At 39.5% G+C, this 13,547-nt stretch overlaps 2 protein-coding genes across 3 annotated transcripts; both read right to left on the minus strand.

Annotated features, from left to right (window-relative positions):
* Positions 1-2,576: 2,576 nt before the first annotated feature.
* Positions 2,577-7,895, minus strand: LOC106171569 (uncharacterized). 2 transcript variants are annotated; one of them, XM_013551971.2, is made up of 4 exons: positions 7,734-7,895; positions 4,715-4,911; positions 3,758-4,501; positions 2,577-3,454 (listed from the first exon to the last, which is right to left on the minus strand). In XM_013551971.2, exons 2-4 carry the CDS (start codon positions 4,903-4,905, stop codon positions 2,746-2,748), a joined length of 1,644 nt encoding a protein of 547 aa, XP_013407425.2. In that variant the 5' UTR covers positions 4,906-4,911; positions 7,734-7,895; the 3' UTR covers positions 2,577-2,745. The 2 variants fall into 2 exon arrangements, with proteins under 2 accessions (XP_013407425.2, XP_086852288.1); XM_086996162.1 differs by lacking the exon at positions 7,734-7,895 and adding an exon at positions 7,630-7,697.
* A 705-nt stretch (positions 7,896-8,600) lies between these two features.
* LOC106171567 (uncharacterized) lies at positions 8,601-13,520 on the minus strand. Its single transcript, XM_013551967.2, has 4 exons — positions 12,992-13,520; positions 11,717-11,912; positions 10,225-10,968; positions 8,601-9,623 (listed from the first exon to the last, which is right to left on the minus strand). The coding sequence occupies exons 2-4, from the start codon at positions 11,905-11,907 to the stop codon at positions 8,897-8,899; spliced, it is 1,662 nt and encodes a 553-aa protein (XP_013407421.2). The 5' UTR covers positions 11,908-11,912; positions 12,992-13,520; the 3' UTR covers positions 8,601-8,896.
* Positions 13,521-13,547: the final 27 nt, after the last annotated feature.

A 13,547-nucleotide genomic window follows, 5' to 3' on the forward strand; every position in this document is an offset into this window, starting at 1 on the left:
TATTCCAGTTGCTTGCTTAGAATCCATAAAATGCTTACCTGGACATGAAAGTCTTTTGAAATATATTGAAAATTATTCAGAAAGACACGCCCGCACAGTTTTATTCAAGTTTTCCTCGAAAAATCCACTCATAATGAATGTGCTTCCCCCAACATGTAAGCACAGGAATTGGACGTGGCTCCTCTTGTGGGACTCTCCCAGCTGGGATTCCCCAGGTCAAAAAATGCTTTTATAAATTTGAAATAAAAATGTTCAACGATATTTCCGCAAGAAGGCAGTTTATAATTAGCAGTCATCAAATTATTCAAATTTGACGTATGTGGACTAAACGCTCTCTTAGCAAAGTTCCATATTCATGAATACAAATAAGTTAACTCAATTTCTAAAAAAAACAAAAACAAAAACATTCAAATATATGTGAAAATGTTACTTTAATAATAAATATATGTGAAAATATATGTAAAAATGTTACTTTTATAATAAATGTGTGACTGGAATTAATACCCCTTTGCTGTTATCATGTTACATATATCTATACATAAAAATGGTCAGAAGTCTAACTATGAAATCATTGAAACATGAGTTTTTTGGTGCCAAATACTTTCCAGTGCATGATATTGTCATGTTTTTGTTCTAGTGCACTTGTCACCATTATTTAAGAGTTAGCACTAGACGGTGTGCCTTTCTGTCACTCCCAATTAACTGCAAAGGAGCTCTTTGTATCCTAATGCACTCTTACCAAAAAGGGCCTCCAAGGAGAGCACGCTCCTCTGTTAGTTTTAATTAACATTAACGTACAAACGGGAGTTCTTTCTGCAGCCGGATGCCTTTTTGGGGCTCCCTTAACTGCCATAAATACTGCCTTTGTGTCAGTCAAATCAAATCACATCATGGTTAATCAAAACCTAGGCCTAAACCCTCTGAAGGCTAACGGTCTTCTTATCGACTTCAGGTCTTCAGTACATGTCGGCCTAAGTTCGAACCACAGAATAAGTACTCTAGTAACATGCACCTGTACTGTTTGCCAGGCTAACCGATTGTAATAGTACTACTGATCTAAGGTTTAAGCACAACAGCGTCTGAGTTGAAACGCCTCTTTTAGAAAGTGTGGAAAAAACATACAATCAAAACAAAACAAGCTGGACAATTGCTTGATGGCAATGCAAACTACAAGGCAGAAAATGGTCCTAGACAGAGGAAGATAAAACAGACCAATGGTGATCACCCAAGATGGCCTAAAACCACACTTAAAAAACAACCAGAAAAAATATCCGCGCTCGCTAGCGTGCCGTTATCATGGACCCCACTCTTATCCAAACCCGGGAGATCTCGCGAGATCTAGGATGATTTCCACTGACCACTTGTACACGGGGCAAGCACAAGGGCTCAGTTAAGATCTGAGTCATTTCAGTAAAAGTGTTTGCACGGGAACGCCGACCTCGTTGATAAGACGTACAGTATATCACCAAATATGCGTCTTATCATGAGTACATAGTTGCGTTCTAGGTCAGCTGCACTATTAAAACCAACAAGCCCCACCTTATTCTTAACGGTGAAACCCAAAGACTGGTCTAATGTTATGAAAAAACCCTAAGAAAGTTTTAAATTGTTCGGTTTCAAAATGCGACTTTACACTACTTCATTATTGTGTTTTTGACATCTGGAAGTCCACGGCTTTAAGAGGAAAACATTACAAAACGCAGGGCCAGTTTGACAAGCAGTATGTAGCCGGAGTCCAGTTTGTATTTCATTTAACCATTCTAGAAATTCATTAGAAAGCCTAAAGCCCTCCACTGCTCACAAGTCATTTCGGTTCAATGATACGTTAGATCTAACTTTTATCCAGTTCTGAAGGTGAGCGTATGGTTTTACCCCCCTTGTCCATTTTTGTCAAGAGATCTCTTAAATGTAAAAAAGTAACATTCTTGCTCTAGCGATGTGCCATGATATTAAAACCGTACCTTTAAAATACACGAATGCAGTCTTACCTTAGTAAAAGTAACCCAATCAGCAAAGGTATCCCTTGTCTACTGCCTGCTCTGCTGCCACCCTTATCTCTGTTGCGACCACCGAAAAGGCACGTTTCCATTCAGTTGATAAACAGTTAGCACCCCGTTTTTGTTTCCAATTTGTTCAGAGAGCTAAGTCATCGATTTGTTGCTTTAAAATGGTTCGATTCTGTTTTTATCTGATCGCACCGTCTCTAGGGGTGTTAACACGGCTATTTTAATGAGATGACAAATATAGGTTTCCAACATTAGATTGTACAAACAAACGCAAGAAATGGTCATTTGGCCAACAAGTTTGCCTTTAAAGAATGAATATCGTAGCGTTCATTGGAACGAAACACACCGATCAAGGGATTTCAAGGCAGTGGAGTCTCTTTTATTTAGAAGGTATATTTGCTGCATTGCATATATTTACTATCGATCATAGCGTGACATATAATGCCCTGGTTTGGTCACTTGAAAAACAAACGCAGGAATCGGTAGTTAGAGACACATTGCTTATGGTTTTGACCGGATAAAGCTATGTTTATGAAACCACAACATGGGGATAAATTAATCATTCTGAGGTCGTGTTGGAAAGTTTTTATTTCAAACAAATAAAGAGTCAGGCGTTTGAATTTAAATCTTCTATGAATAGAAAGGATTTAATTGAACTATATTAATTTTCACAATAGATGCTACTGCGTAACCTTTTCGTTTAAAATATTTTACATCAGGATCAGGTATATTTCAAGCATTAGATGCACCTAAAGAAAATCAAGAAAAAAGGCATCATCAGAGCAACAAACATGGACCTTGTGTCAACACCGCTGGAAACCTGACCGGCAGTGATGGCGCTGTTTTTGATGGCAACTACTCTGGTAGGGGCCCCACTTCCGTCCTTGTACAGCATGTGAAAAACAAAGGCCGTCGTTCCGGTGTTCGGCAACTTGTCAAGATTGGCTACATTCTCCAGCGCGAGCTTCTTGGCTCCAAGAAAGGCCACGTGCGCTGGAAATGACGTCGTTTGCCCTGCGTCGTAACTTATGGTGTCACTGCCAATTCCGTTGATATTTCGATTGTTAACCAACCATTTCGCTGCTGCCTCTGAAAATCCTGGGTAGTGAACGAGTGGCTGTCCTTCATCATTTAACCAATTGGTCCGGTTTGTAGAGCCAAGGTATTTTTCGAAATCGGTAAAAAATTTCCCCCAGCCAGTGTGAAGAAACACCATGGCGTTGTCGGGTATTCGGCCATTCTCCTTCTCCCAGTCTTCCAAGTCCTGGACGGTAAGGACAGCGTCCGGGTTATTTTCAGCTTTTTTTGATATGTCCACTCTGACGGCGGGACCGATGAGAGTGTGCGCAGGAATATCATGGGTTCGCCATGAACCTTTTATGAAGTGCGCAGGCGCGTCAAGATGCGTCCCTGCATGCTCTGGTGTACAGAATCTGTTCTGTTCCAACCTATAAAATTGGTTTTATATTTCTGATTCATGATTAAGTGCATGAAGTTACTACAAAACTGGTGTTAATCTTTAACAACTGAGACAATCTTTCGTTAATAAATGATATACAGGTATATCATGGTAAAAATGACAAAACTTCGTAAAGTTAAGCGCTCAGAAGCGTCCAAATGAACACGTGAAAAGATTAAAGTGTTTTAATAGTTATTTTTGCACTTTAACAGTGATTATTTAATTTTCAAAATGAAAATTTTAACAAGTGCATGTACCAATGGCAATATCAATATTAGGACTAGCTACGTACCATACGGTGTTGTTACCAAGATTCACTAACCCCCTGTCAAGAACAAACAACTGGAAAGGATTCCTTCCTGGCCACATAACCGTCTCATTAGACAGAGCGTAGGTCAAGTCTATGACGTCATCGGGTCCGGGCTTGAACTGGGCTTTCTTGAATGCGACAATTCGCACGGGGGCGCCACTGCCGTCTTTGACATTGACTGGAAGTGCTGCGACAGCGTCACCGGTGGTTGCCAGCTTATCTAAGTTTGCGACACTTTCGAGGGAGAAGATGTTCTTTTCAAGGAGAGGAACGTGGGCCATCATAGTTTTACTGGGGCCTACTGAGGGTCCATCGGTGCCTATTCCAGCTATTTTTTTGTTCGAGGAAATCCATTTGGCGGCATCCTCGGAAACAGCGGGAAAGTTAAGGAGAGGATTTCCATTAGCATCTAACCAGCTGTCGGCGCTTCCGTACCCATAATACGCCGTGCGATTATCATGGTGCTTTCCCCAACCGGTGTAGATAAACACTAAAGCGTTGTCAGGAATGGGTCCATTTTCTTTTTCCCACTTTTGCACGTCCTCTACTTGCAGGTTATATTCATTATTCTGAGCTGTCTGAGAAGAAATATCAATGCGAACTGCAGGCCCAAAAAACCTATGAGGTGGGATGTCATGCAAGCGCCATTTGCCTTTGCTGAAATGCGCAGGCGCGTCCATGTGGGTGCCTTGATGTTCTTGTCCGCAAAAGTCATTGTCTTCAAACCTAAAAAAAAATCAATTTGGAGAAAAGAATTGGCCTAGTTCTATCTTGCTTAGCTTGAAGATATATAATCGTGTCTTGATACACATTTTTAATGAATTATCCCTTATTTACGTATTAACATAGCCAGAGCCACGATTTATCTATTTAAATTGCCAAAATCAATGAAAGGCTCACATAGAGTATTCATATTGTTACATATTGTAAATTACCCACCACCCAGCAGCCATATTAACCGGTCCCCTTGAAATCCGAGTGTAGTTAAACCCTGTTAGTCCTGGCCAATGCAGTGTATCTGGGGTCAGGAGGTACGTCATGTCGATGACATCATCAGCCGTGGGGCTCAACTGGGCATACACGTGCATGATGGAGAGCGCCATTACGACTGTCGATTTGGAAACTTCCATGATTTTCTGAAATGTAGAAAATAAAAGTTTATTCTGCAGGTTTATATTTTTTTCATTTAACATGCTTTCGCTGACTTGACCCATGGAAATAAGTCTTTACTTTTTTTACTTACTTAAGAGCTTACAAGCCGACAAGATGAGAGCACGCTCTTCAGCAAACAAAAGAAGTCAACATCTAGTCAACATGAAGCTGCGGAAGGCCTGTCACGTATGCAAAGCCCTCTCAAGACTTTTTTACAATAAAAGTAGTGATATATACATGTATATATATATATATATATATGTGGGTTGGGCTTATATTGACCACCAGTCATCGTGATAAACACCAGGGTTCACGTAAGACCTCGGTGACAGTGTTTGCATGTCGCAGTGTAAAAGAAAAATGAAGACAAAACAAGCATTTGTCTTGATCCCTTTACCTCGGACAGCACATGATGAAACTGTTTTGAAAAATTAAACTCTATTTTGTACTTGCTGGTGACAGGCAAACGGTGGTCTGATGTCATGAAAAAATGTAAAAAAAATTAACACATTTTCCTTGTAAGATTTTAAGTCAAACTTCGTTATTGTGTGTCTGTTTTAATTTTTCAATCTTCTGCCTTCAGAAAAAAGTCCCACACATCTGTGTATCAGTATCTGTTCATATAGAGGTGAGATGTAAAATATTTGACAGTTAACCTGTAAGGCTAGCCATCGGTCAGGAGGACACGGCTATTTATTAAACGTACAGCTTACTTCTTCAACCTTGGACCGTTTTACCCCCTAAAATTTGATTTATTCTCGGCAGAGACTTCTTTAGAGGTCGATCATTTTTGTCTTCTTTGCCCAATTCGTAACAGCTGTAATTAAGGACCTGTCATAGATAGTGTTACAGAATGGTGTGTCATTTTCGTGTCGGTAACATTAAATATTCAGCACTGGAACACAGATTTACAGATCGCAATTTCATTAACAGATTAGGACAGAATGTGTTTTTGTTAATAAAGGGAAAATAAATACACGCGTGCAGTAGTTTAAGTTTTCAGGGATTTTTTCTTTTGTTATATAAAGGAAGGTCTCACTCGAATTATTTGCTTTTTAAACTCATGCGCCCCATCCTGTCTTCGCATTCCATATCAATACCCAGCACTAAGTGAGAAAAGATAGTGTAGTACTAGGGGTATAGCTTTATCAAAATTTCCAGTTATTCCATAATAGGTGACGTAATATGCGGATGGCAGCTTAGCGAAATGTTGTCTTCCTATCCAAGTTTACTTCATGTGTTCATCAAACCGCGCCAATAGAATATATATAATAACTCTACAACAACATAGGGGCGGATCCAGGATTATTTGAAAGGGGGGGGGGGGGGGGGGGGGCGCGGGTTTAAAACCGAACCTGACCCCCCTGGCCCCCCTCTAAATCCGCCACTGGTGTCTGATATCCAACCGATAATAACTGTAATAGCAGGTTATCAAAAACTGCGATTGAGTTGAAAGGCGACTTTTTAAAGTTTGAAAATACAATAAAAAGGTTGTACATTTAATATAGACGTTTGCCTTATGATAATGTAGTAGGCCTTTTGCGTCAAGATGACAAGGTGTTGACTTCTTTTGTTTACTGAAAAGCTTGCTGTCTATACTGAACAAAAGAATGCCGGAGAACAAGCTCTTCAGTTAACAAAGAAGTCAACATCTAGTCATCTAGGTTCAAAGGGCCTGTCACATATGCAAAGCCCCCTCAAAACTTTTAACTATAAAAGTAGTGATAAATGGGTCAGGCTTATATTGACCACCAGTCATCGTGTTAAACACCAGGGTACACGTAAGATCTCGGTGACAGTGTTTGCTTGTCACAATGTAGAAGAAAAATGAAGACAAAACAGAGATTCGTCATGATCCCATTACCTCGGACAGCACATGATGAAACTGTTTTGATAATTCAAACTCTATTTTGTTCTTTATGGTGACAGGCCAACGGTGGTCTGATGTCAAGAACAAAACATTTTGGCGTTTTTTTTTTTATAAAGTTTAAAGTCAAACTTCATTATTGTGTGTTTGTTTTTTTTTTTTTTTCAATAGAAGAATCTTCGGTCTTAAGCGAAAAAGAGCTTTAGGGTATTGTTAGCCTTTGCCAAAAACTCTGTTAACTGCCTGACATACATTCTTTTGGATAACGGCTAAATCTCCAGTGTTCAGTGACTTAATTAACATTTACACAAGTCATTTTACGGGTGATGTCATAATTGATTTTCGGACTTGACCTTATTTTGTTCTTGGTGAGAGGCTAAGGGTGATCTGACATAATAAAAATTAAAGGACATTTTGAAGTATCACATACGTATTATTTCTGTAGTTGTGACTCTAGTAACCTAAACTCTACTATTAACCAACACCAAACTGGGAAAGATACTATAGTACTATGAAGCTTAAAGTCGAACGTCATTAAAATATGCCTGTGTTTCATTTTTTTCAACCTAGGAATATTTGGTTTTAAGAGAAAAATCTCACTTAATGCCAATTTGTCAAGTCGACTGAAGCGAAATTTGCATTTTGTTTGAAAATTACCGTTTCCAAAAATTCATAAGGAAGGTTAAATGCCTCCACTTTATACACGGTGAGTAAATATATGCGACCCGCACGTCCTTCTGGTCTGATATTGCTGTTACATTAGACTCTATCAATTGTGAATCCACGATCTCTTAATGTGACTTCTGTACTTGGGGACGAATAATTTTATGCCTACCTTGTCAACGTGCGTCCCTAAAGTCTTAAGAAAACGCCCTCATTTTAGCAATATATATAATGATATAACAAGTGTGCCATTTAAATATGCAAATGCAATCTTACCTTAGCGAAAGTTGGCTAATCTCTTCGGGTATCCCTTCTGGAGAAAGCGGTCCGCTAAAATAAGTACTTCTTCTTCTGCCGCACCCAGCGTTACGGCACGTTTCCATTTTGCGACAGACAGATCCATTCTCATAACGATCCATGTGCGCACACGGTATTGTCACTCGACAATGCATTGGCTAGTTCGCATTTGTGATATAAACAACGTCTTTTTACAGTCATTAAATAATAACTAGGTCAAGTCAAGCAGACAAGTCCTCGATATGTTGCGGTAAAACAGGTTTTATCTGACCAACCGTGCCGTATTTAGAGGTGTAAACAAGGGTTAAGAATAGAATGGCCAAATCTACATTGCATAACAGATAGGCGCCACGAAAAGACCGGTTGACCGCAACGCTTTGTCATCAGGATAATAATCAGGTCCCGTAACTCGAAAGCATCGCGCATTTTCAATAGCAATATTACACAGAGGTTACAATGTATTATATGGTGCGAGTATGGGCGAGTTATGGGATCGAGACGCTTGCGCTCGATCGCAATGCGCGATGCTTTCGAGTTACGGGGCCCTGGCAGCCAAATAGCGTTCATATCGCTGTCAGTTGTGTAAGAAACACTAAGATTCGCAAGGCAATTCAGTAGTTTTCTTAATAAAGAAGTGCCAAACTTTTGTGTACACACGCTATCGATCACAGGGTGGAATGTCATGGATTGACACGATCGTGTGAGAGTGGTGCGGGAAGCGGTGGTTATAGTATGTATACATAGGTGATGGTGGTGAAAACTGAGATATGATTAAGCCAGTAGAACCTTGGATATTTGATACGAAATCACAATATCAATATACACGAATTATTTTGAAGTTGTGCATGTTAACATCCTTTTATTTCAACCGAATAAGGAATACCACGTTTTGTTTCAAAAATTATTTTTCTCCACCGTGGTTGAACATGTAAGTGTAGTAAATAAAGAAACTAGGCCTAACCCCCATGAAAACTGTCGTTAATATCCTAGTGAGTGTCCAAGTGTGTTCAGCGTGAGGGTAACAATTTTATTGATAAACTTTGTATTTAAATCTTGAATAAATAGGACGAATTGCATTGAATTGACTTGCTTTTAATTTTGCACTGAGAACTAATTGACATAAAGAAGTCATAACACCTGAATCAGGCGTATGTCGCACATGAGGGGCAACTGATCAAAATCAAGACAATGGACATCATCATGGCGGCCAGTTTGGGCCTAACATCAACACCGCTGGAAACCTGGCCAGCAGAGATGGCGCTGTTTTTAACGGCAACTACTCTGGTAGGAGCCCCACTTCCGTCCTTGTGCAGCATGTGAAACACAAAGGCCGTCGTTCCGGTATTCGGCAACTTGTCAAGATTGGCTACATTCTGTAACACGAGTTTCTTCGCGCCAAGAAAGGCCACGTGCGATGGAAATGACGTCGTTTGACCCGCGTCGATGCTGGCGGTGTCAATTCCCACACCGATGAATTTTCGGTTGTTCACTAACCAATCTGCTGCCTCTCCTGAGAAGCCAGGGAAGTGCAAAAAGGACTCCCCCTTATCATTTACGCGATGTGACCGGTTCTTAGAGCCGAGGTATTTTTCGAAATCGTTGACAAATTTCCCCCAGCCAGTGTGAAGAAACACCATGGCGTTGTCAGGTATTCGGCCATTTTTCTTCTCCCAGTCTTCCAAGTCCTGGACGGTAAGGACAGCGTCCGAGTTATTTTCAGCTTTTTTGGACATGTCCACTCTGACGGCGGGACCGATGAGAGTGTGCGCAGGAATATCATGGGTTCGCCATGAACCTTTAATGAAGTGCGCAGGCGCGTCAAGATGTGTCCCTGCATGTTCTGATCCACAAAAGCTGTTCGTTTCAATCCTGAAAACATCGATATGCTTGTTACTGACAAGTCTAGAACTAAATTTCATAAAGATTTATGCTCATTATATAACAATATATACTAATAAAAGAAAATATTTTAACCAACAACCACCTAGCTTACTAAACCAACTGAATATATAGTGATGATGTTTTAAAACAACCTTTGTAAATATCTGTCTGTAAACTAGTATTTCAATTTTTGGTACATTAGTTTATACAAATAAGGCTAGGTCACAGTCATTGTGAAGAATGTATTTCTACCCGATTAGAAAAATAAATATATCTATATAGTGATATACTGGCACTTAATTAAAGCTGAATATAGGTTACTTATATTCGTGCAATTATTTGAAATTAATTTGTGATAAGTAGGAATAGTAACTTGCTGATTACAAACTGCAAATGTGCCCATCGAAATATCAAAACCATTTGTTTCTTCTTATCGTCCATTTTCAAGATGCTTTTAATGGAAATACGGGATAAGAATACATTTTTGTCTTTTTAATATTTCTACATTTTTTGTCTTTATAATAATATATCTACAATTTTTCAATGGTAATATTAGATCACTTGAGGGAGGTATATTTTCATTACTCACCATATTGTATTGTTACCAATAAGGGTTAATCCGTGGACAAGGAAAAACAACCGAAAAGGTGTCCTTCCTGGCCACATAACCGTGTCATTAGACAGAGGGTAGGACAGGTCAATGACGTCATCGGCTCCCGGTCTGATCCGAGCTTTTTTAAATGCCATAAGCCGCAAGGGGGCACCACCACCGTCTTTGATATTAAGCGGAAGTGCTGCGACGGTGTCCCCCGTTGTTGCTAACTTATCTAAATTTGCGACGCTTTCGAGGATAAAAATGTTCTTTTTGAAGAGAGGAACGTGGGCCATCATAGTTTTACTGGGGCCTATTGAGGGCCCGTCTGTGGCCACTCCCCAAATCTTTCTGTTTGAGGAAATCCATTTGGCGGCATCTTCGGAAAGAGCGGGAAAATGCGGCAGCGGGTTTCCATTGGCGTCCAACCAGCTGTCGGTGCCCTCGTAACCATAGTACGCCGTGCGATTATCATGGTGCTTTCCCCAACCGGTGTAGATAAACAGTATAGAGTTGTCAGGAATGGGGCCGTTTTCCTTTTCCCACTTTTGCACGTCCTCTACTTGCAGGTTGTATTCATTATTCTGGGCTGTTTGAGAAGAAATATCAATGCGAACTGTAGGGCCAAAGAACCTGTGAGGTGGAATCTGATGCACTCGCCACTTGCCTTTGCTGTAATGCGCAGGCGCGTCCATGTGGGTACATTGGTGTTCTTGTCCACATATATCATTGTCTTCGTACCTGAAAAAATGTGATAAACTGAGGATTTACTTCGAACTTTTTGTATTGCAGTTTCCTACAGTACAATTAAGAAACAACAGTTACTGCATTAAACTTCCTAAATCTTTTCTTGTCATAAAATAATCGAATGATTTCCAGCGGTTAAGTACAAGGGTTGGAAGAAATGGTACATACAGGTAACTGGAACTGAGATAAATTAATATAGCTTTTTATGAACTAATACATAAACATGATGCGTTTTTCTTACCTTGCCGTAAGTGCCCCTTAAAATATTTTATGATATAACTGATATAAATAACTGGTACACCGTTAATTTTTTGCACGACGGGTTTAATATTAATGAATACTTTTAGAATTCATATAGGCCTACTTTGCAGTGAATGATGATCGAGGACTTTGTCAATACAGTTGTTTTCATTATGAAGTTATTGGTTACGTTGTCTGTTACAATAATAATAATAATAATAATAATAATAATAATAATAATAATCTTAATTGAGATATTGCAACCACGAGGGTTGAAGTTATACATATATTCACTTAATTCACAATTCAAAGGAAGCCCGGTCATTTTGGGCCTGTTGCACACTTTAAGTTGTCGCTCTCGCGTCCTAAATGGAATAATTACATGTATGCGTTAACGCATGGTTCCTCTACTAGTATTAACAAGATATTGGTACTTAGAATAATCACACCCCCCCCAGATGTAAAAGGACACTGAAACGTTTACGATTTGTAGATAACTCACCACCCAGATCCGAAATTAACTGGCCCTCTTGAAACCCGAGTGAACTTTAACCCAGGCAGTCCTGGCCAATACAGTGAATCTGGAGACACGAGGTACGTCATGTCTATGATATCATCAGCCGCGGGGCTCAACTGGGCATGCGCGTGCATGACGGAGAGCGCCACAACGACTGCTAATTTGGAAACTTCCATGGTTTCTGAAAAATAGAGAATGAAACCTTTTGGGTGTTTAAAATTACAAAATCTTTACCGAATATATTTACTGTTTTGCCTAACACAATGCAGGTGTACATCCCCTTAATCTATATGAATTGCTTCTCTTGGCATGTTTCACACCTGCCATTCACGAACTATTGCAATGTTATTTCTGTTTGTCGACAAAATTATAATTGCAAAAACTACAGTTGGAAGGCAGCAGGCCGAAATTTGGTCTCATTTGAACCCTAGCCATATCTCAAACTGCCGTTTGTAAAGCAAGGTCCACTTTTTGGGTCTCATCTGTGAGTAATCATAACGATTTATCCCGGGTCAATGTATAATCAAATATTCGCCAATATAGCAAGGACATACTATGTGCACACCCTTGCGTCATGCTCGGTTACCGGAAACATCTTACTATAAGACGACATAAGCGGGAATAAAAAAATACTCCCCCTACCAAAAAAAGTGTCACCCGTAACCCAATGCAAAAACTGATACAAAAAATCATGTCATAAAACAAATTTCTTTATTCAACTTCTAAAGGGAATCGACAGAATTCCTTAGGTTTTCTCTCCAGTCCTTGGATGCAATGGTCTGTGTTAAGGTTCCGGTTGACCACTGCCAGCTCGACTACACCATAGTAGCCAATACAGCCCATACAGGACTTACAGTATGTGGGCTGCATCCTGTCGGCCAGAGTCAGAAAACTGAGAATTTATTTTTACCAGCTGTTCGCTAGATAGGTAAATGTTCTACCACTCACATCCCCAATTTACATGATGATCGATGGCCTTGTTGTTATGTTATGGTAAAATTAGCATAATGGGTAACCTTGTAGCAATGTACATAATTGCGGTAGCGGTGACACTTTATTGAAGTGGTAGTACACATGACGTTTGCAGTTGATTTACAATTTTCATCACTGTAAAACTTACGATATCAGTATATTTAACAAGAATCTTTCAGTAAAAGTATTTGATATGCACAGTTACTCCGTGCACACATTATTTTGAGTTTACTTCTTGCCTTTACACTGTTTACATTTAAAAAAAAAAGATAAAAAGTTGGGACTTACCTAACAATCAAGGCACTTCTGTTTAACCTTGGTAGTAACCTTGAAAGTATTCGCAATCCAAAAAGAAGGTCCAAAGCCTTCTTAACTAAGATTTATGATTGCTATTTTATCGTTCTCGAATCGCTGAGAAAATTGTCTTCGATGGGCAAAACTTGTCGGTGTAGCCTCGACGTTATCAATAACGATTAGCAACGTTACCTGCCACAGGTGAAATGAACCTAAGTTGCCATTAAGAACTCTCCCTGCTCTCGAGTTGAGAAAGAAAACAAACCATTTACATAATTATTCATGGAAATGTCTGGCGTGACATGTTAAAGGCACATTATACTTGCATATCATTTTGTTCCATATTTCTTCTTTTAAATAATCCCATAGGTAAACCTACCCACTACAATAGTTGGTTGTGGGCCGCAAAGAATCATGCTGGATATTGTCTAGCATGTTTTTATTTCTTTATTTTCTTTATTTTTCAAAATCAATTTAAGCAAACAACTGGGGAATTGCGGGCCTCATAAACGATAATTGCCGTTTACTAAAACTGCCCGCAGATCTTTTA

This window comes from Lingula anatina, chromosome 9 (genome assembly GCF_051362555.1).
Source record: "Lingula anatina isolate TDL-2025a chromosome 9, LinAna3.0, whole genome shotgun sequence".
NCBI classification, from domain to species: domain Eukaryota; kingdom Metazoa; phylum Brachiopoda; class Lingulata; order Lingulida; family Lingulidae; genus Lingula; species Lingula anatina.